At 39.0% G+C, this 25000-nt stretch overlaps 1 protein-coding gene across 1 annotated transcript in view; it reads right to left on the bottom strand.

Moving 5' to 3' along the window:
* The window catches only part of Dcdc1 (doublecortin domain containing 1), a 361410-nt gene that overhangs the window by 265081 nt on the left and 71329 nt on the right, over nt 1-25000 (bottom strand). The window contains 1 exon segment of the mRNA XM_029468240.1: nt 15834-15855. Coding sequence (XP_029324100.1) covers nt 15834-15855 — 22 coding nt within the window.

Below are 25000 nucleotides of genomic sequence, written 5' to 3'. Positions count from 1 at the left end.
TATTATAGCCAAACACACATGGGCATAGGAATGTTAGAACCAAATACACATGGGCAGAGGGATATTGTCTTAAGCTTGCTTGGCTGTTTAGCTTTCCCATCTGTGAGCAAGTATTCCATACAAAGCTCCTTCCTTGTCTAGAGAGCCCTTTCTTTCTGTTGGTAGCTCTAGTTTCAGGGGTTCAACACCCTCTTCTGACCTCCTCAGCACCAGGCACACATGTGGTGCACATACATATGTGAAGGCAAACACACAAATAGATGAAATAAATAGGCAAAATAAAAAGGCACATATAGTGTAGAATGGGGAAAATGTAGCCATGTGTTGGGAAAGCTGGACAAACACTACCTTTGACAGCTAATATGCCATGTTGATGCTATGTTCACTACCAGCATAATAGAGAATTCACAAAGGATGCAAAAACATATAAGAAATAAAATGAAAATATCTTAAATATATTTGGCATAATTGTCAGTGATGAGAAGTACAGACTGTAAACTATTGAAGTTGCCAAATTATTAGAATGTTTCTCTAATAAGCTGACAACATTTAAAAACATCTATGCTCTATCTAATCACCAATGGTTGGATAAGCAGATGCTCTCAGGTCTTATCGGGAACAGTATGGTTCCTTTCCAGCTAAAACTTATGAGAACACATACAGACAAACTCATACAAAGTTCCAAAATGCAGAAATTCTCATCACTGAATTGTCTGTAATAACCAAAGACTGAAAAAGACCTAATGTTTATTGACATAGAACCACTGGGGTGAATACAGGGTCCCCAATGGAGGAGCTAGAGAAAGAACTGAAGGAGCTGAAGGGGTTTGCAACGCCATAGGAAGAACAATATCAACCAACCACACACACACACACACCCAGAGCTCTCAGGGACTGAACCACCAACCAAAGAGTACACATGGAGGGACCCATGGCTCTAGTCACATATGTAGCAGAAGATGACCTTGTTGGGCATCAATGGGAGGAGAGGCCCTTAGTCCTGTGAAGGCTTGATGCCCCAGTATATGGGAATGCCAGGGCAGGGAGGTGGGAGTGGGTAGTGGGTGGGGGAACACCCTCATAGAAGCAGCAGAAGCAGGGATGGGATAGGGGGTTTCCAGAGGGGAAACCCAGAAAGGGGATAATATTTGAAATGTAAATAAAATATCCAATAAAACAAAAGAAAAAAATCATGATGTATCCAGACGCTATAAGCAGATATGTAAAGTGTGTGATATTTCTTCAAAATATGTTAGCAGGGTACCATATAGTACAAGACCTGCTCCAACTAAAGGGCAAGAAAGAAGACAATGAGAAGTGGGGAATGTGGGGTACAGGGAAGAGAGGAGAAAGGGGGCAATAGTGTTAGAAACTCATCTGTGGACATGACATTCCAAGAAAGGTGCATAAGGTTGCTTCTGGGAGTTGTGGAAAGAAGAGATTTGTTTTTGAAGTATTTGATAGTTTTTGTTATCAAGTATAGTACTATTGCTTTTTTATCTAAAAAGATAAGTTTTGAAAAAAGTAAGAACTGCTTTTCATTAAAAAGTAGCTATTTAATTTGAATTAATTACTGCATCCTATGAAAATAGCTAAAGGAGAGGTTTCCTGTAAAAACAAAGAAACAAACGAACAAACACTTCTGTTCCAGAGGCTAAAGAGTTATATTATTAACTGTGCATTCTGATCGTACAGAGTATCTGAATTCTACTCCTAGTGCACATCAGGCAGCTCATAAGTGCCTATACCTCCTCTAGTTCCTGGGTATCCAGTGTTCTCTTCTTGTTTCCCTGGGCATCTTCACTGAGAGGTATATATTGCCACACAGACAAACAAGTATACACATGATTTTAAAATAAAAACTTAAATCTTTGTTGTTGTTGTTGTTGTTGTTTTGGTTTTTCGAGACAGGGTTTCTCTGTATAGCCCTGGCTGTCCTGGAACTCACTTTGTAGACCAGGCTGGCCCCGAACTCAGAAATCCGCCTGCCTCTGCCTCCCAAGTGCTGGGATTAAAGGCGCTCTCCACCACACTCGGCTAAAAAACATAAATCTTAAAAATTGAATATCGTCAGAAACAGAATTTACCTCAGTTATCCTGCTAGGCCTTAGCTAGGGCTCAAGGGAGAGATGGCATGATGGCTATTCTTGGTTTGTCAACATCTACATCTGGAATTAACTAAAATCTAATAGTGGAAGGCACACTAGTGAGAAAGTTTTGCCTCATTTGAAATAGGAAGATCCACTTCTGATCTAGATCATTAGGTGGGAAGACAGTGCCTTTAATCTAGACTACACCTTCTGCTGGAAGCCTCGTGAAAGGATCTGGAAGAAGGAAACTTTGGCTCTTTGCCTGATTACTCTCTCCGTTCTAGCTTTAAAGCCTCGCTGGCTCTAAAGCCTGCATCTTCAGGATGCCAGCATCTACTGAAGAGCAGCTGAGACATCAGCCCCATGGGCTGAGCAACTTCTGGAGTCTTGGACTTTCTGTCCATAGCCAGCCATTGCTAGAACAGCTAGACTGTACCCTGTCATTCTACGAAATCCCTTTTCTATGCATATAGATGGAGATTAATTCTATACATTTTGTTACTGTATAGCACTCTAATACAGATGGACACCAACATTTTTGGTTGATTAAAGTTTCAACAATAAGCAAATTCTTCCATACGAATTGAAACATAAGCCAACAAAATTAGATGTTACCTCTGATGTATAAAATGTATCACTCATGAAAGTATAGTTAAAATACTTGTTTTCTCTGAACATTAAACTTTGTCACATAAAAATATGAAGATGTGTATGTATACATGTGTCTTGGTTACTTCTCTATTGCTGTAAAGAGGCACTATAACCAAGAAAACTTATAGGAGAAGCCATGTAATGGGTGCTCACAGCTTCAGAGAGTTGCAGTCCAAGACCAACCATAATGGCAGGAAGTATGCCAACAAGCAGGCAAGCATCACACTGGAGCAGTAGTTGAGGGATTATATCTGATGTACAAGTAGTAGAGAGAAGGGGGTCTAGCATGGACTTTTAAAATCCAAAATCCTACTCCCCGTGACACATTTTCTCCAACAGTGCCGTACCTCCTAAAACAGTTCTACTAATTAGGGACCAAGTATTTATTCAAACCATCACAGTATGTATGCAAATGTCTAATGAAAGCAAATGATTTTATAACTTAAGTACTGACTTAAGGCATTCTTCCCACCTCTAGATCCCATCTCATTTCCTCTCTACCTCCTCATCAATTCTTCTTTCATGATGATTAAAAACCACACTTTTTTTTACTCACTTTTTCCTCATCTATACCTATGCCTTACATCAAGTAGACCTTTTATCCTTTCTTTTGTTCAATGAATAATAAGACCTGACATTTTCTAAGTACTTGTCATTCAGTAAAGAAAAATGCCAGCCCATTAAGGACATGGATTTTGGAAAGAAGAAGAATGATCTAAGCCAAGAGCTGGGGCTCACCGTGCCTGGGATCCCAGATACTTGGAAGTCTGAGGGACTGTGGAATAAGTGGGGGGGTATGGGGGACTTTTGGGATAGCATTGGAAATGTAATTGAGGAAAATACGTAATAAAAAATATTAAAAATTTAAAAAAAAAGAAATTCAGTCTGGGATACTTTGCAAGACCCTGCCAAAGACATCAAACTCTTCCTTAAGTGTACTTCAGGTAGGTTCCACAAAGGACTGTGAGGCATAAAAAGGAATCCTTCACACAGGCTAGAAAAGCACACTGGAGCACCAAGAGGAATAATGTGCCAGAGTCACAAGAGAAGGTGAAACATTCCAGACAGTCAGAAACTTTCTGGGGGGACAAGGGGAGAGCTAAGGCTGTTTGTTAAAGAAATCTGGCCAAAGTAGAGAGGGGTGTGGACTACATCAGAAGCCAACACAAGGAGATCTGGGCATAGAGACTTTGTAAGGTCTGATAAAGTCATGTTACTCCTCATCTAGGTTCCTTAACTTTGATTTTAAGTATTTTTATTATAACATGTTCTTTTATTACCATATTCTTTTATCACCTTATGGATGTTAATATTGTGTTTTCAGGTAAATGATAAGACCCTACAGAACAAAATAATCCTAAGTACACATTGGACATCTCTTGTGTCCTTTGTCACCTCACCTGTAAAATGAGGATGATATCACCCACTTTCAATTCTGCAAATGAGACAGTTCAAACATTATCAAACACCATATTATGCTAAGCAACACACCCAGGAGAGGGAGCAAGGTTCTGGGAACAGGTGAGTATGAACTAATTTTTTTCATTCATTCATAAATCCTTAGCAGGACTGTACCAATTACAGAACACATAGTCTGAAAGGTACTATGTGAATGTTGGACAGAACATGGACACTTCATCCCAGAGATTGTGCTTTTTAGTCCAGGAGCAGATACTGCAAACAGGTAGGTTGTATTAAGATATTTGTTTATATATGAGAGGTTTTTTAATTTAAAAAATACAGTTAGTTTTGTGCAATCAGACTAGTCTAGTTTCATGAGGGTTCCTTCTCTCCTAGAGCATATCTTACTCTTTTTCTGAGTCAAAGAAGTTAGCTTTCCCCTCAGTTCTAGCCTGTTACTGAGTACTTGACCATCCTTGATCTACATAGGAATCTAGAGCGGAGGACCGGGTAGTAGACATCCCATCAAGGCTCTGAAGAGCACACTGAAGTCTATGAACAGACAGGGTATGAAAAGGATGCTATGGATAAGAAGAGGAAGGGAAATGGAAGTAACAGATTCGCCCTCTTGAATACTAATGAGACCCCTCAGAGTTCCCAGGGACTAAAACCACCTACCAAAGAGTACACATGAGTCAGCCCATGGTTTCCACTACACATGTAGCAGAGGACTGCCTTATTTGGCATCAATGGAAGGAGAGGCACTTGGTCCTGTGGAGGCTTGTTGCCCCAGCCAAGGGGGATGCTAAAAGATGAGGCAGGAGTGGTAGGTGGGTAGAGGAGAGCCCTCTTAGAGATAAGAGGGAGAGGGGAGGGGGCAGGGAGTTCTCGGGAGGGGGCACTGAGAAGGGGAAAGCAACATGTAAATAAATAAAATAATTAATATAAAGAAAAAAAACGGGAAAAAAGGACAAAAAACTAAATCACTGTGTGGCCAGAAAGCCATGCAACTGAGGGAGCCAGTCCATAGCAAGAACGAGACTGAGACCTGTCCTTAGCTGAAAATCTCATTCTGAGTCTGCCAGGTGTGGGATTGCTTTTCTCTTTGATCTGGGCATGCATGTCTTAACACACATAAGCCTTACAACCTCTGCCTCTGCCACCCTTGAGGTAGTCACATAGGCCAGTGGCCAAATCACAGGTGAAACTTCTTCCCTCCCTCTAAGGACATGCCCAGTAAGCATCTGGAATTTCTCTCCATGCAAATGAAGCATTCCCAGTACCTTAGCTGCAGCCAATAATGTGTACTCACCCCAAAGCCCCTACCCACTCCCCAAGGTTTATATAGCCCTTGTTTTCCTCAGTAAAAGAGAGCTGTTCCATTGAAAACTGTCTCCAGATCCCTCAAACCTACCAGGTCAGGCTAAGCTTCATTCCTTCCAGTCCAGTCAGGGCCAGATGTAAAATGGTCCCTTGATAAGGAGAGAGCAAGAAGCATAGCTGGGCCAGCAAACCATGTGGCAACTGGCTGTCTCTCTGAAAAGACAGACCAACTTCTGCTTTCGTGACTATTCATCACTCATCCCCCCTGAATCATTTAAAGGATCTTTGCAAGGGACATCTGCCCCAGATTCTCTTAGGAAACATTTTCTCTTAAGTGCATCACAAGAAGGACCAAATGTTTCATAATTATCTAACACGTTATGGATGGGTTATTGACTAAATGCCACCAATGTAACAGGAAACCATGGAAGCCTTTGTGGTTTTACTAGTTTAAAAAGTGTAAAAACAAAACTTTTCTGAAGTTGCTCATCAGAAGCTGCCTGCATATCACCTGGTAAGACTGTGTTGCAGAGAGGAGAAAGACAGAAGGAGTTTCGGAACTTCACAAAGGAAGTGACAACTGTAGAGCTGGGAAAACAGGCCAGTGAACAAAAGAGAAGAAAGACAGGTCCAGCTGTGCAGGTCCAGCTGTGCAATGGCTTCCTTCCCAGACAGGGAAGAAGGGAGCTGAAGTCTCACCTATAAAGGTAAGCCAAGCCCTAGTAAAAAGAGATTGGGAGTTTTACACATTTGCTAAGTCCACCACTCTCACTAGACTCAAATACAGTTGGCTCTGGTTAAGACAATGAGTGACTTCTGGGTAGATGGCTGAAGAATGAAGAGATGTTCCTAGACCTGTGGGCTGCATTTCTACACTGTGTGAAGAAGGTAACAAGATTATTTTTGCAAAAATATCTCTCACCAGCCTACATCTCACCAAGTAGGCTGTCCTGGATGTCCAGTAAGTCTGAGGGAACCACCTGTCTCCACCTCTCCAGTGCTGAAATGTAAACACATGCTACCACCCTTGCCTTGTTTTCTTGAAGGTTCTGAGGATCAAACCCAGGTCTTTGTGCTGGAAAGCAGTAACTATGCTGTCTGAGCTGTACCTCCTGATAATTCAGTAGAGTCAGTCTGCATCTTTTTATTAGTGAGTTGAGGATTTTTATATATTTAAGATTATTCTTGTGAGAAGTTTTTCATTCTTGAAATGTGGGGATGTTTTTCTGGTAGATTGAATTATTGGATTTTTTCCGTCTTTCCTATTGGTAGTAGAGTTTCACTAGTTTAAATATCTGAGCCTGTGGGGAACATTTTCATTTAAATCACCACAATGTGCTTTGCCTTTCTTCCTTTCTTTCTCTCCCTCCCTTCCCCCATTCCTGCCTCCCTCCCTCTCTCTTTCTTCCTTCCTTTCTTCTATTTTTAGACATTATTGATTCTACCTCTCCTTTATTTCTCTTATAAAATGTATCCTTCTCTTTGCACTGTATTCCTTTAACTATGTTTAAAGCTTTGCTAGTAACAATGTGCTTTTCTTTGTACTTTTCTTGCAGTGTTGCCATTTCTGCATCAACTTTAACATACACCCTTGCTATTTGTGGCCATCTTGGTTGCTAATTATTTAGTTGTGCCCTATACTGCATCATTCTATGATTTCTGGGGCTTTAGGGTTGCTGGTAGGGTCTTTGACAAGGTCTCTTTTTGCCTTAAGGGGGAAGACAATATTTTCCTTTACAGGTTTTCATGTTGTTTCTTTACTTTGTGTTTTGATATCTTGGATGATAATATATCATCAAGACGTTTCTCTGGCCATGTGTTTCAGGGGTTCTAAATACCAAGTGTGTTTTGATACCTAAATCTTTGAATAGATTTGAGGATTTTCTGCTATGATTTCACTAAATAAATCCTCTGGGCTTCCCTTTTGAACCTTACCTCCTTCTTCAATTTTGTAGGCTCTTAGTTTTGTCCCTTGGGTCTAGTGGCCATGCTTGTCTGTCACTTCTTCTTTACTGACGTATGAGTGCCCTGTGTGTTCTACCTTTCCTTTCACCCCTGATATCCTTTCTGCACTTGGCCTACTCTAATGATATTTTCCACCAAGCTTCATTTCCAAGGTTTCTATAAATGTCCCCTTATTTCAATTTCCTTGCAGAATTTCTCTCCCTTTTGGGGTTTGGTTGAGAGTTGACTCCCTCCCTCCTTTACGTTGCTGGCTTCCTGTCCAGATCCTGAGTTGACTCCTCCCCCCTTTACATTGCTGGCTTCCTGTCCTGATCCTGAGTTGACCCCTCCCCCCTTTACGTTGCTGGTTTCCTGTCCTGATCCTGAGTTGACTCCTTCAATTATTCATTTGCTTCTTTGTATTCTCCTGAGATTGCTGGTCACTTTTACCAGTAAACTTTTGAGATCTTTATCTGACATTTTCCTTGTCTAACAATGAACTCTGTAGTTGAGGAGTTCTGACCATTTGGAAGAGTCATTACGCTACCTTCCTTTTCGTGTTTCTTGTATCTGTGTTATTTGTGGAGCTGGCAGTTGTTTTGGGTTGTATTGGGGGATGTTCTTAGTGACCACACTATTTTTGAAGGCTTACCCCCTAGTAGCACTCAGAGATGAGGGCAAAAACGCCAAAACAATCTAAACAGTACAAGATACAGAGTACACCTCACAGGTCTGTCTCCATAACCATGAAGCAGAATGCAACAAAACTAATGTATGGCATTCTAAAACATTATTTAAGGTGAACATAAAAATAGAATATAAACAAATAAAGGGATGAGAGAAAGAAAAATTTTAAGAGCCGGGCGTGGTGTCGCACGCCTTTAATCCCAGCACTCGGGAGGCAGAGGCAGGTGGATTTCTGAGTTCGAGGCCAGCCTGGTATACAAAGTGAGTGCCAGGACAGCCAGGGCTACACAGAAAAACCCTGTCTCGAAAAATCAAAAAAAAAAAAAAGAAAATTTTTAAGTCTCTGATTCTGACTAATGCTCGAAGCCCTCCAAATTAAGATACTTTATTAATTGACTAGAAATTACATTAAAAGCAAATTATGTAAATTATTTGTAAATTAGATGTATTTATTTAGTCACACTTTTTTCCAAAGTAATGTAAAGCAATATGCCGAAAAAATTAATCTAAGATGAAAACGAAGTTTAAAGAGCTACAAAAAAAAATTATAATAAAATCACTTGTCAACTTTTCTTCTGTATTAGCTAACATGCTGCCCATTATGTATGTGTGTGTCATGGCTTATGCCATGACTTTCTCTCCTGACACGTCAAGGCTTAAAGACAACCAGGATCGTAGCTGTCTTATTCATGTGAAGGATGTCTGAGACACAGTAGGTGCTTAATATGATTTCTTTCCAAAGAAAGAATGTACAGGCTCTCATTATCTATGTGACCATCTCACTCCTAGAAACCTGTACAATGTGCCTAGCTGAAACAGTTTATTTCCCAGCCTACATAACTAGCCAATGAGAGGTAAATGCAAAACACAGGACATTAGGAAATGCCTTTATGCTTCTGGGGGGTTATCCTGTACACAGTGGTTAGAGCTTAAGAAACTGTCTCTGAATGGTGAGTGAAGAGCCAGAGAAGCTCAGAAACTTCATTCCTAAAACCTGTAAGCTCTTAAAATGCCAGCGTTTGATTCTCTCCTGATTCTAACCAAGTAAATTAAACCACAGTGAGAAACAGTCTGATACTGTAGCTGAATGTCATACTAGGATACCCCTTGGAACACAACATAAATTAGGTAATTAGAGCTAATATTCAATTATATTTCACCCCATTGATTATTAAACATGGGGGCTGGAAAAGGAGAAACACATTCATTGAAGCATAAATACAAGAAAGTATACATAACTATAGTAACAGAAAACAGTACTCTCACACCCATATAGAATTTTGATATTGGGAAAAGTTCATCCATATTAAATGTTGACTTCTTCAAATTTGAATATGATTTTTTAAAAATGTTACAGCGCCATACACCAAGCATTACCCTAAAAAGGTTTAGCAATACAACCTTATATTTGTCAAGGACCTGCCATTTAATTTCTTGGGGTTTTCTTTTTCCCCATCCTTTGGACTACCAATCAGCAAGATTTTGTGAAAACTCTCAGATTACAACTTTCTTTCTATTTCCAGAAAACCACCCTAAGCAAGGCTTCAACCTCCTAATCCATAATTACTGTAATTGCTCTCTAAGCAGTCCTTCTAATTCCCCATCTTATCCATCCATCTCATTTCTTCTCAGGCCCTTCTGTTTAGCTGCATTATTTTGCTGTCTATGGAGTGCTGACTCTTAAATGTGACCCTTGATCACATTTAACTCTTCTTTATAAATCTATACTACCAAATGGTGGCATGGGAAGGCCTCATGTCCATTTACTTCCATATTCCTAACCCCATTTTCATATTAAAAATCATGTGGGGCTTTTTGTAGTACTGAGTATTTTAAACGTAACTTTGAAGACCAACTTCTAATGGTTATTTTCCACCTAATTAGGGTGAGGTTTAGGTATTATTTCAAAAACGGACAACCATCATCACTAACCAGTGGTGGTGGTGATACAACAGTGAACTAGGGAACATTTATGTTTTCACTCAACTACACATGCACAGACATATATCTGTGAACTATCTCTCCTAATCTAATTTGCCCATCTTTGTGTTTGAAGTCAGGTTCTTCACACTCCTTGCACCACACTTTGAAGGCAACCATCAGTACTGTGCTCCCCGTCTTCCACTCTCCTTAACCTCCTTGGGTTGCACCGTTGTTGTAATCCAAATTATCTCCCCCCTGTACAGTCAAACTATTCAACTATAAACAAGTTTAGTGGCCTGAGATTCCCTTACTTTAACTATGACAGTCTATTAATTTTTGACTCATTTGCACTGACCAATTTAGAACTTAACTTTGATGTCTTCTATTGCCTATTTGATATTTATTTTCTGTAGCCAACTAAATCATAAGCCCTTTAAATGGGACATAATGTTATAGTTCTTTTGTGTGTTTTTCCCAATGGTCTTGTCATTCCCTAGAATGTTGTAGGACTCTGAGCTTAAACCTACATGACACAAATGACAGACATGTAAAAGATGACTGGACTCAGCTTTTAAAATAAAAACAAATGAGGGGAAATTGAGGAAGCAGTGGTTTACAAATTAGAGACAGACTGGGTTACTGTCCCAGCTACTTTGCTTTCTAGCCATGTATTACTATAACTTAAGAGATTTAGTTATCATCTCTTAGGTTCAGTCTTCTTGTTAGGAATTAGTAATAGTAACCATGCATGTATTGTTGAAAGGATTAACTATGTGTGTGTGTCTAATTTAATGTTGTATTATAAGAATTAAATAATTATGAAGAATTCATTTGCTCTCTGTCATTGACTGGACAAAGTCAATTAAATAATTAAGACCGAAGAATAGAAGAAACAAAGGAAGATTTCTATGCCTATGGGAAGAAAGGGGATGTAAATACTACAAGTTTTGTAAAGGAAGACTGGAGTATGGTGGATCAAACAAAAGGACCACCTACACGCTGCCAAGGCCTGTACCTCACAGCATGTCCGGAAAGATGACAAACACCCAAATCAGAGTCAATGGCTCACAGTACTCCTTTGTTACAATTCATACGGAAATAAAAAGGCACCTGGGTTACTCATGTGCTTACTCATTCAACATATACTATTGCTCACAAAGTACTGTACTAGATGTCATTCGATCTAGAAATTCTATCCTGTGGAGTTAGTGGCATGATTAGGAAGATAACACATGTGTGCAAACAGAAAAGATGTGGATGCTAATCACTGCCAAACTTGAAGGATGAAAAAATCATGAAAGATTCCACTGAAGAGCTTACAACCTGTGAGAGAGGCTTGGGTTAGAACACACTTGTCTTTCCTTCAGTAGATGTAGCAGAAGATACACCTTCAGAAAGGAAAACACAGGACGCCTGAGATTCTAGCACACTAGGACTAAAGCAGGTAGCAAGAAATATGTTTCTATGTTATGAGGTCTTTTGATGTCAGTTTGTAAGGAAAAATCAAACAATCCAAACTTTAAGAGATATGCTCCAGTAAGTAGGAAGCACTGAGTTTGTCTAAAGAAGAGGGCAAGTGATACCCATCCTGAAAGCTACCTCAGCAGCCTAGATGGAAGATACCCAAGGCTAGACTGAGCAGTGCACAGCCGTCATTGACAGCAGTGTATGCTGGCATGTTCCTAGAATTCAATAGCTTTCTCCACTTGGGTCTAACTAGTCAAGCAAAGAACATTTGTAAATCCTTCATCTCATTTCTTGATTCTGAAACCCTGAGAGCTAGAACGGCTGACATTTTTGTTTCTTAAGGAGCTTGTGTTGAGGCTAAAGTTTCCAGGAAAAGAGGGAAATGAGGAATAGATGACAGTGAACAAAGGCAGCATGGCTTCAAGATTTAATGAGGACATTTTGAACATTCTGTTCTCTCACTTGCTGTGAAAAACCTACACTTTGCTTCTTAAAAGGTGATATTTCCTCAAAACACACTAAATTCTGTTCACCTGTAGACAGGAAGAATAATGAATTGAAAGTTTATACTGTGTGCTATGACATTACTTACACCCACCCCACTCACTCACTATGAAGTCCAATACTGGCATTCCTAAGAATCAATTTTGTAGCCTATTAAACATTTAGTTTTATTTGGATAGACGATGCTATTAGGATAAAAACCTCAGTATCTAAGCGTAGATAAAGTTACGGTGGGAAACAACAGCATCCTGATAAGACAATTCTACAATTTAACCTTCATGGCACCAAACAATAGGTAAATAAATAGAAGTTGAATAGAAGTTGAGAGACTTTTCCTTTAAAAGTTCAGGTAAAATAATGTTCAGGTTTCAATTTTTCTGGCATAGAGTTTTTGTTCAACTCAATTCTGTAGAGAATGAAAGGAGCTACAGACAGTACACAGGGAGCAAACAAGTAGGCATGGCTGTGGTTCTTTGAAGCTTTCTTTCTGTAAACAAGTTGTAGACAAGATTGGGCACATTCCATAGCTTTCCCATCCTGACATTGTAACAGTCAGCCACTCCATCATGGACTGATTAAACACAACATATGTGTTCACTCTGAAACACAACATAGGTGTTCACTCTGGGGCACACAACTACCCCACCAGTCACAATGAAAACGCTAAGCAAGCATTATCTCAGCTTACAACTTACTGGCCAGGACTACTCACATGTTCTACTCGATCGCAATAAACTTCCTTATGTAACCATACAATCCTAGAATCTGGCCAGAGCCATCAGTGACTACCAAAATTACTTTAAAGATTGTCTTAGGGAAACTTTTCTCCCACTCAAATATATTTCCTGTGTGCAGCATTGTCAAATTGAAGCCTAGAAAATTAAGCTTATAGGCATTTCAATTGATCTAATTAATCACTCTAGATAGATATTGTTGAAAGGCCCATGATCTCTCAAAAGGCTTACTCTTCTGTGAGAAATTCATTTGTCATATTTCAGTTTATATAACATTTAATAAAGAGAACGTTATAGAAAAGAAAATAAGTGAATGAAAAAAGCCTGACGGTCAGACTGACAGATTTCCATCATAAAATGGGTAGAAAATAGCTTAGATATGCAAATGTACTTTAATTATTGATTTGTATTATATTTCTTGGTAAAATTTTAAATTACTTATTTTCTATTATCTAAACTTCAGATTCAAGATGATACATGCTATCAACCAGACTTGTCTTACCTATTGTCTTTTGAAAAAAAAATTATTAGCTTCAGTCTAAAAATCTAGGATTACTTAAATTATATAAAGTTATGTTCAATTTTGAAAGAACTACAGGTTTCTTATAAGTGTCATTTACTATTAAATTATGAGATTGTGTGGACAATAGATTCCATCATCAGACTGTCTACCTCCTGACTCTCTATAAAAAGCATAAAATGGAGTTATAACAAAGGCCTTTCTCAGTCATACATTCTAATAACAATAACATTCCCAAAATGATGAACTTGTAAAAGCATGGATCTGTAGGGAAAAAAGGAGACCTTGAATAGAATTATCACTCCTCTCAGCCCTCAACGAGAAGAGCTCATGACCAGTGACCATGTGGATAAAGAGTAAACTCTGTTTACGTGGGAAAAAAATCACACTGACATTAGAGTATTATTTTATGTTGGTAAGTCTTTTGTTTTTTTAATAAATTACAGAGTGTGAATTTGCATTACAAAGAGAGATGCAAAAGTAATAAGGTAAGGAAGAATTTAGAGGGAGTAAAAAAACTAAAAAGCAGTCTATGGCATTATTTCACCCTGGACTCACTAATGGAGTATAGTACAATTAGGACCATTATTTATGCTACATTTTATCAAACAGAAGTTTCTCATTTTCATATGATTGTGTAAAACAAGATTCTTTTCATACCCATAAAGGAATTTCAAGCTGTCTGACAGTTATTACTGTTATACCCTTCATTTCATTAAATTTAATATTATTCTATCTTTGACTTGCATACATCAAATGGTTTTCAATTTGCCCTCAGGGACCCATTTAGACTGGACAATGTGTCATGGAAATAGATACACAGAAAATAAATAATTTAATTTAGCTGAACAGGCTTACCTAGATTCTTGGAATATCCTTAGTTTGCAATAAGTATCACTGAGTTTATCTAAACTATGAAACTGCAGGAGTAAAATCCATAAAATAGCTCATTCTCTTAATACACACACACACACACACTTTTTTAGAAAGCTAAAGATAGTACTTGGAAAGAAGCAACAATATGAACTAACCAGTACCCCCAGAGCTCCCAGGGACTAAACCACCAACCAAAGAGCACACACAGTGGGACTCATGGCTCCAGCTACATATGTAGCAGAGGATGACCTAGTCAGTAATCAATGGGAGGAAAGGCCCTTGGTCCTGTGAAGGCTCTATGTCCCAGTGTAGGGGAATGCCAGAACCAGGAAGCCAGAGTGGGTGAGTTGGTGAGCAGGTGGTTTTTTGGAGGAGAAACTGGGAAGAGGGAGAACGTTTAACATGTAAATAAAGAAAATATCTAAGAAAAAAAAAAAAGAAAAGAAGGAAAAGTAATCTAACCAAGGGCTAAAGGATAGCTCTGTGCTTGCATCACAAGCATGAGTTTGTACATTTCATCTCCCAGAATCTTTATAGAAATGCCTGCCACGGTGGTGGCACAAGCTTGTAATTGATCAATAAGGAGGTAGGCATAGAAGGACCCCTGGGTTTGTCAGCTTGATAGTCTAACCTAGTGGCTAAGATCCAGGACAATGAAGAGACTGTCTGTCTCAAAGGAGGTATACAGCTGTTTCTAAGCATGATACTCAAAGTTGTCCTATGGCCTCCATGTGCTCATGCACCCCCCCCCAAACACATACACACATGTATCTGAACACACTTGGACACACATGTACTCATGCAAATAAATAAAAACGAGTTGTCCTGTGTCCTCTATGTGCACATGCATATACACACAAGGACATAAACCTACACATCAAATACATAACAACTTACCCAAATTATCATAGATAGGATATAATTAAAAATTTTAAAGTGCATTAGTTAGTGGTCTACTTAAGCATGCCATTAAATATGTGGCTTTCTTGATTTGAATAGCACTTTAAATTTTCATGGATACTTTTAATGGATTTGAAAACTTTTACTCTTTAATATGTGCCTTGTGTTCTGTGCCATGCCAGTTTAGAGACCTCTGAGTTCTTGTAGCTATCAGCCTCTGAATCATGGAGATGGAAAGATCTCCCATCACTACAGACAGTGTTGAGGTAATTTTTAATATTTGAGGGTTCCCAAAACACTCAAAACCTTGGGAACACTCAAACACACTCACTGCATTTAAGAGAGAAGGATGAAAATAAAATATAAAAAATTTCTGGAGAAATATTTAATAGCAAATATTACAAACTTTTAAACTTGATTTAAAATGTCGCTAGTTTGGCTAGTATATGTGTTAATTTGATTTTACTCAGATTTCTGCTTTTTTTTTTTTTTTGGCCATTTTATAGAGACAGAATCCCACATAGCAGTTAGCATTGAGTTCATTGAAAAATTCATTCATTATCTCAAGAAACACAATTAGAAGCGAGGTATTGAAGTACATGCCTTTAATCCCTCACAAGTGACTTCAAGGTTATCCTGGGCAACATAGACAGACAGGCAGACAGACAGACAGATAAGTAAAAAAGAGAGAGAACATGAGAGACAGAGGAAGATCATCAGCTGTCAATTCAAAGCAAGCATGTTATTTAAGGTACTGGAATATAATGGTATTTATTGTGAATATTTTTTCTTTTCCTTTTTTTTTTCTTTGACTTAGAATTATCCAATACCAAACCTGTTCAAAGTAAGTAGAATCCCCAGAGAATGCATTCTTGATGGGGATAGTGCTTCCTCTCCTCCTTACAAGTCCAGAGGAAGACCTTCCCCAGAGCAGTTTAGAAACGCCTGCATGAGAGGCAGTCTGCACTGTGCTGGGATGCGGGCAGTGACTCAGTGACAGAAATGCATCATCAGCCTCTGTTGTCCTCCTGGTTTCTACCCACTTCCCAATTTTGTTCTTTCATTTTCTGTTGATTCTCTATCATTTCAATAACTTTTTTTAAAATAACCAGTTGTATTCTGTGAATTATAACCTATCCCTATGAAATCTGCTTACTATGGTCTCTATGAAGCAAATAAACAAAAGTGTTGAATTACAACTAAATGTCCCAAAGAAATCTGTAGAAAAATATTGAATGTTAAAAAAATTCTGCATAACTTATCACTAAGCTTTATCTCCCAGACCTTTCCTCTGCAGTCTATCAGAGGAACTGGACTCACTGCAAGGCAGTCATTGTGCAGTAAATAAAATAAATAATATATCAAAACCTAGCTTTCTGCCTTGTTTTAAGATATGCTTGTCAATCACAAAGTTAGATTCAGAGCTGAGACCTGTGTATTGTCAAAAGGAAAGGACCTTGGCTAGATTTATGGACTAAAAATTACATCTACTACCCAAAAGGCTAGCTCTTTCCAAAATAGGCCACCTGGGGGAGAGCTTGGGATTTTAGCTGGTGAACTGAGGCTCTAATCTCAGGCACTAAGACTTGAGGGAACAAATCTAATATCCATAGTCACTTAGATGAGGGTTTGGAAGACAGAAAGGCAGAAGTCAACTACAGACAAGTTAGATGAGTGCTAAAATGTTGCCCATTTTCTGAATTGAATGATCTGATCACGTCAGATACCCCCCCCCCACACACACACACACTGGTTTCCCTGCTTCCTGATCCTCAATCCCTTTTTCACAGAGAGTTCTGAAATGTGAAATAACACATATAAATCCTCTACTTACGGCTCCCCAAAGGTGGTTCGCTACATTTGTAATAAGATCTTAAGTCCTCAACATGGTCCAGTCTACCAGCTACAAGTTTATAAGTTTCTCCATCCATTTCAGAAAACTTATCAACAAAATTTGGCCAGTCTTTGCCTTAACAACTAACTCTCCTAGTTGTTTGTACGCCATAATAACGAATAACTGTATTCTCCCAAAGGCATACACAAGAACATCTGCTATGATTCATAATGTTCTAACTAGAAAGAATCCTGTTAGGAGCACAATGCATAAGTGAATGGGTAAAATATGATACAGCAGGCTATACAGCAATAAAAAAAATAGTAAACAAAGATGGATTTGGAGAAGGAGGTAAATATGATCAAAACACATTGTATGAAAATCTCAAAAGGCTAATACACTGATATTTAAAAATAATAAACTAAAACATACAACAAAAATAACATTCACAGACTTTCTGTTCTGCAAAAGGAACACGCAAGATCTATCCTAAGGACTTCTTTCATGATACAATGTGCCCTCTTCTTCTTAGAGCAAAGACTAACAAGGGTGTAAAGGGGGAACGTTGCATTGCCCATCCTCAAGCTTCTCACACCAAAGATAGGAAAGTTGTCCCCATGGCAGCTGTATGGCACGTGGATCATGCCACCAGATGAGCTTGAGACTAGTGCAGTGGAGCATGCTCAAACCTCAGGAATCTCAGAGATTTGAGACCAAGGAGGAGGAGGGTCTGCTCCCTCCCTGCCTCCATGCCTGCACTGGAACATGTAACCACAACCCCCCAACTAAAGTGTCGACAGGCAGTCAATCAGGTAGCACAGTGTCTGGATCACGTCTTTATGCTAATGAGGCATCGCAATAGTCTTAGCCTTCAGTCAATGACCTTCTCTTCCTGGATACTCTCACGCCCTTCCCCAAATTTATAAATCCCTGGCTCACCTATAATTAAGGGTATGCATTCAAATCCACCCCCAATGAGACAATATGAACAAGCAAAGACTGTGTCAGAGAGCTGCGTCATTAGAGATCACTACGGAGACCTATACCAAAAAGAGCTGCAACAGGAAGACTCCCAAAATAGAAGGCCTCTCTTTTCCCTCCCCTCTGGCACTCACTCCCAATCAGCGCATCCAGACCTTGCTCTCCCCTTCCAGGTTTGGGTACAGCAGTGCCCTAATCCCCAGAAAGGGAAACAGGGACTATGGACCCCAGTCCCAGACTTTGCCTTGTCTTCCCTGAGACAGTGCATTCCAGGTGCCCGGACACTGCCAGAGGAGAGACAAAACACAACATTCAGGGGTTAGGATAGAAGTTTCATTTAGAGACGTGATTGATTATATCATTATTTGTTGATAATTAAGTTAATATCCAATCCCTTCTCTTCCACAAAGTTAGGGGAAACAAGTCTGAAAGTCCTGAGCCTCCCATCATGTCTTGGCGACCAACCCCATCCAGGAAACCCAGATACAAGGCATCTCCATAACATGTACAGGACACCTTCAGTCCAGAAATATTAAATGTCTTAGAAACCCTCATGGTAAAAACTTAGCACTAAGGCCAAACATATAAATTCCTGTCACTTCTATATTTGGGGCTATTCCAAGGTTTAGAAACTGTGTTTCAAGACCTGTGAGCAGAAGTCAAATATATTCTTATTACAGCTCAGGGTACATAAGACAAATCTGCTTCCTCTAAGATCTGTCTTAAGTAATTCAAAAGTATTTTCCAAAGTCAATGAAGTGGAAAGAATATAAAGTTCAATGCTGGTCACAGCACTTACTGCTGAAGTGACCCTCAAATACCTCAATAATTATATTGAGCTGTTGAATAATAGGAGGAGGACTAGCTGACATGGTGTATGTGAAATTATTCCACAAAGTATACAGTTGTGATCTAGTCCATCAACATTATCAAAATGAAAACTTCCAAGGTCTTTCTCCATACTTGATAAAGTTGTTCAATAATATGCTCACATTCCTTCAGCACACAGATAAGGGTTGCCATGGAGCTAAGCAATGCTCACAATACATTGTCACTTAAATGTAATATTATCCAAGGCAGATCCAAAACCTGACAACTTTAATTGGAAGGTGTGATCTTTGAATCTGTCTTGAAGGCATCTTTTAGCTAGGAAATATAACTTAGTAATATGAGACATGTTAGAATTTAGGTATAGGCAAGGACTTTCTAAATAGTATTCTAGTCACTAAGGAAATAATGCTACAGTCAACATTTGGGAATAGAATGTCCTTGCATGGGAAAGCAAATTATTAGTTGGGTGAATAATCAGCTTACAGAATGGGAAAAAAATTCTTTGTTAGTATACAACTAATTGGAAAGATGGTTAATACCCAGAGTACAAAATAAAACTAACAATGACAAATTCAAACAATCCAATCAACAAATAAACTAACAGAATAAACAGTTTTCAAAAGAAAAATATAAGTTAAACCTACAAATTTCATCTGACACCAGTAAGAATGTCAGTCATTGAGAAAGTAAATAACAACAAATGTTAAAGATGTGGTGGGACTCTTAAATCCAGCCTCTACTGAAATAGGTATGGATGCCCCACCTCCACCAGAAAAGACAACCTAAAATTAAATCTACTAAACAATCTAGCTGTAGCCTGAGCTCAACAGTGCTCTCAGTGTTTGCTGCAGCGCATCACAACAGCTAGGTTCTGGAACCAACGTGGCTGTCCACCAACAGAGAATGGATACAGAAAATGCAAATGGATTTGTTTTCAGCTATATGGAGGCTCATTACTTTCGTGATAGTGGATGCAACTGGAGCTAGTAAGACATGTGTCCTGTTTCTTCTCATTTATGGTTCCTCAATTTTTATAGAGACATGAAACTCATGTGTGCGTATATGATATGACATTGGAAGCAAAACTGTCTCGGGAAACAATGGTGACTAACATGGGCAAGGAAGGGGAAGAAGTGACGAGAAGGGAAATGTACAATATATAAGTGTGCTTGTATAATATATAAGTGGGCTTGTACAATATAGATGTGTATGGAAGTGTTTCTGTGTAACATGCCATCACATACAATGAATACATAGAATGAACTTTTTAAAAAAGAAAGAGTAAGCAAATAAAACCTTAAGTGTCCTAGGAGTTGCTGGAAGGACACTTGTCAGAATATAGAGTTTGCAACTTCATAGATGGAATGGATTGAGATAACAGACATAAAAGGTCCAACATCAGGCACCCCTTGCTATACATTATTTCAACTAATAAATTCATTTGAACTGAATTCCAAAGGTGTCATCTTTAACATTTTAATATTAAGAAAATGTCATCTAAGGCTACAACAAAATATAGTACTATTTGGTTGCATGCAGAGAAAAGGCTATACCTTTGCCTCCAGCAGGCCTCCCACTTCCCAGCCTTGTGTTCCTGTCTCTGCTATACCACTCGTGTTCCCTCTCTATATTCTCTGCTCTGTCCTTCAAACACTTACCTATGGCTTTTTGCTTTTTTAAAACATAGTTATCACTAGCTAAGTATAATGACCCCTGTCTACCGAATATGAACTAACTGGTACTATTATACAGTGGAGACAACTTTGGTATCTGAATCTGCTCAACTGCTACAGCTCACACCTCAAAGGATCATTCCTCATAGCCAGAGATGGATAACCAGAGATGGATTTTGACTATTCAGTTCATTATACTACAAGATACCCCAATATTAACACCTGGATAAAGGAATTACTATTACAAACTACACCAAAAAAAAGTGAAAAAAACCTCAGTAGCATTACTGGGAGAAATAATTAAGTTAGTTTATTAACAATGTGTACAGAAAACAACTGGTTGATTGATGATGATGATAATGATATTTTAGTTTAGTGGCAGCATAAGAAGAAATATAATAGCCAATTTCAAAGAAATTCTTTCACTAAAATGGAGCCGTCCAACTTGAAGTACTTTTCCTTCATCAATGATTCACATTTATTGAGCCTCTGCTGGAGCAGTCTGGGAGCACACCATAAAAGCTTTCACTCTCGAGGTATAATGCAGCCAGTACAGCCTCCTGAGTACTAACGGCCACAAACATCCATAGGGCCGGTCATTTTGCATTACATCCACCCACAGAAGATGAAACTCTTTTCTCCATAGCAAGATGGGTCCTACTTTACCTAAGTGCATCAGCCATTGACCATTTAAGGACATTTGGAGGCGAGCAACAAAACTTAAGAATTGTGGCTAGAAATAATGAGAACAAAAGTTTATGAAATTTTCCATCAGACTTAGACGTCTGTCTTTCCAGCATGCCGGAACTTCACAGACATATAAGGTAGGGCACCGAGACTGTCACATGGTAGATACTAATTGTTCCGATTAAAGTCTAACAAGCTTGCTTCCCTGCTGCTTGGAGAATGCGTCTGACTTTTGATCCTGACATCTGTGTCTTACAAGAATTTCACTCTGCTCTGACATTCCTTCTGATGCTGATCCAGGAATTAATGGATTGTGAAAAAGCTGGCAGGATATCATTTAAAAAATAGAATTCCTAGTGTACATGCAATGAAAAGGTATCAGAATTCACATACTTTGCATCTGATATCAACATAATTCTCATGTTGGAATATTTGTTTGTTTTAGTGCCATTCCAGAACAGGATCGAAATAGCACTTAGCTAAAATGTCCTCAAGACAGAATAAAGAGTTATTTTAATATTCTCCCATTATATGAGGGCAATGAATTTTCTAAAAAATGTCAAACAAATTCCATGTAAGGTAATTTGGTCTGAGTAACCATTTCTAATGCATACAATTGGTCACTATTTCTACAGAACTTGGTTCTAATATAATGAAATTTTTTGCTTAGAAAATCAGAGGGTTTTTTAAAAATGACTTGAAACTTGCCCTGGCAATATACATGCTATTTCCTCTAATGATTTATTCTGTTTTGAGACAGCAACCCAGTGCACTCTTGATCAAATAAGAACTCTAATTTTTAAAAGTATCTGTAATTTTCATACAAAAAAAAGTTTAAATTAAAACTGTTTGAAGATGTGTTTTTAAATTGAGGAATTTTCTTCAGGATTGAAATTTTACACATCAGAAGATACTGTCGTGCGTTTCGTGATTCTGGATAATTACTAGATGCCAGCAGATAGCTTAAACATAGCTTAGATTCATTGACATTAATGTGTGACAAGCATTACAGAACATATTCAGTAATTTTTTAAAAAAGGAAAAAGTGAAAGGATTTTTGAAAAGCCAGAGAAAGCCACTGTGGTAGCAACAATTCGATTCTATGTAGCAAGGGAAAGGGACTCGATGTGTCCTAGTGATGTAGATATTCAACAAGTCTAAAGGGAATGTGTGTCGATTTCATTATTAAATCATAATTAAGGCAAAATGTAGTAAGATTAGAAACTGAACTCATTTATTCAAGCGAATACTTAATTTTCACATTAAAAAGGGCACTACTGTTTTAAGTCATAAATATCCAATGACTATGTTTAAATAGATTGCCTTGGTGACTTTTATCTTCATCTGTTATATCAAGAAATGTGGCAATGAGATCACTCAAATAAATAAAAGTGGTTCATAATAGCCCATGTGTTTTGGCAGTTACTTTCTTCCACAACTTTATTTAAATTTTTACATATCACCTTTTGACATGTCAAGCCCCTGAGGACTCTCCAAATACAAGATCACTAGCAAATGGAACACGGGCTTCCTCTTTGAAGAATGAAAGTTTTTCAGGTCCAAAATCCCCTCCAATGGACCCTTCCTGAATAATCCTATTGGAGAATCCACAACGCTTTACCATGGCTGTAAGTCAGCCCCACTCCAATCTGTATTTCTTAGGAGCGTGGACCATACTTTAATGGCTGTTTCTTGTATCTTTTATCATGTGCTACACTAGATTTACCTTAATGCATTCAGGACACAAAATACTGAATGTATTACTATTGTTAAATAAATATTTATGTGCTAACATGTTAAAATTAACTATCCACATTAATGATAAATATGTATTGACTAAAATAGGAGATAGAAGTGGGATGAGCAGTTTAGGACTAGATCTCTGATCTCTGGTCTGGATTCTAAAGGATTTTAAGATTGCCTCTTCAATGAACATAGTAGAGGACATGTCCTTATGTTATGGTCAAATATCCTTGGGTTATGTTCATAGCAGCCTTATTTATAATAGCCAGAAACTGGAAGCAACCCAGATATCCCTCAACCAAAGAACAGATATAGAAAATGTGGTTCATTTATACAGTAGAATACTGTCTAGCTATTAAAAATGAGAACATCATGAATTTTTCAGACAAATGGATGGAACTAGAAAATAGCATCTTGAGTAAGGTAACCCTGACTCAAAAGTACAGACATGATATATACTCACTGATAAGCGGTTATTAGCAAAAAAAGAGTTCAGAATACCCATGATACAACTCACAGACCGTAGGAAGCTTAACAAGAAGGAAGACCCTAGTTTGGATGCTTCAATCCCACTTAGAACAGGAAACAAAATAAACATGAGAGGCAGAAGGAAGGAGAAACACGGGTGGAAGAGGAGGGAGGAGGGAAGAGGGGGCAGGATGTGGTATGGGGGAGACAGAAGAGAAGTCCTGAGAGCCAGGAGAAATGAATGGAAATATACAGCTGCTGGGGGTTGGTGGAACAGGGAGAGTACTCATGGGAACTTCTAGAAAGTCCCAGAGACTTGAGATCTGAGGAGCTTCCAAGACTCAATGGGGGTGACTTTAGCCAAAATACTCAACAGTGAGGAGATAGAACCTGAAGAGATCACCTTCAATAGATAGATAGGGTCCCCAGTAAAGGGATGGAGTCACCAACCCACCTTCAAAAATTTTGACCCAGGATTGTTCCTGTCTAAAAGAAATACAGGGACAAAAGTGGAGCAGAGACTGAAGTAAAGGACATTCAGTGACAGGCCCAACTTGGGATCCAACCCATGGGCAGACACCAAACTCAGACACTATTACTGATTCCATATTGTGCTTGCAGACATGTGCTAGCATGGCTGTCTTCTGAGAGTCTATACCAATGGCTGACTAAGACAGATGCAGATACTTACAACCAACCATTGGACCAAAGTCGGTGGAAACAACTCCCCCCCCACACACCCATGGAAGATCTAGGGGAAGGACTGAAGGAGCTGAAGAGGATTGCAGTCCCATAGGAAGACCAACAGTCTCAACTAATCTGGACCCCTGGGAGCTCCCAGAGACTATGCCAGCAACCAAGGGCTTACATGGACTGGTCTGACCCCAGGCCCATATGTAGCAGAGGACTGCCTTGCCTGGACTCAGTGGGAGAGGATGCACCTAATCCTGTAGAGACTTCATGCCCCATGGAAAGAGGGATGCTCCCAGGGGAGGGGGGAAGTCCTCTCAGTTACAATTGGAAGGGAGAATCGGGTGAACTCTGGGAGGGGAGACTGGGAGGGGGCAACATTTGGGGTAAATAAAATAATTAATTTTTTAAAATAGGAAAAAAGATTACCTCTTCAGAGTGAAGAATATTACAGTAGCATTAAGAAAAAGTATTGCCTTCTAGCCAAAAGAATACAATCTGCCTCTGAGTGGAGCCATACCATTGCCCACTTCCTTAAGTTGTAGATGGGCTTGTCAGTCCTATGTCCAAAGGAATCATCCCTCAAGAAGGCAGGTCTACCTTGAGCCATGCTAAGAACAACAATTAGCTCTTTAATGAGATAATGTACTTTTCCTTTCTCTCTCTCTCTCTCTCTCTCTCTCTCTCTCTCTCTCTCTCTCTCTCTCTGTATTCCTGTTCCCAAATGTAGTGCCTACAAGCTTTCATGAGATTCTGTTGGGTCGTGAGCTACCATATGGGTGCTGGGAATTGAACCCAGGTCCTCTACAAGAACTGCGAGTGCTCTTAACAACTGGGATATCAGTGAGAGGAGAGGCCCTTGGTCCTGAGAAGGCTCGATGCCCCAGTGTAGGGGAATGCCAGGACAGGGAGCAGGAGCGGGTGGGTTAGTGAGCAGGAGGAGGGGGATGGGATAGGGGGTTTTTGGAGGGGAAATGAAGAAAGGGGATAACATTTGAAATGTAAATAAAGAAAAAAATCTAATTAAAAAAAGAGATTCTGAGCCGGGCGGTGGTGGCGCACGCCTTTAATCC

The sequence above is a fragment of the Mus caroli genome, chromosome 2, assembly GCF_900094665.2.
Source record: "Mus caroli chromosome 2, CAROLI_EIJ_v1.1, whole genome shotgun sequence".
Classification (NCBI taxonomy): domain Eukaryota; kingdom Metazoa; phylum Chordata; class Mammalia; order Rodentia; family Muridae; genus Mus; species Mus caroli.
The sequence above is the reverse complement of the archived record's forward strand: the minus strand, read 5'-3'. Positions and strand labels throughout refer to the sequence as shown.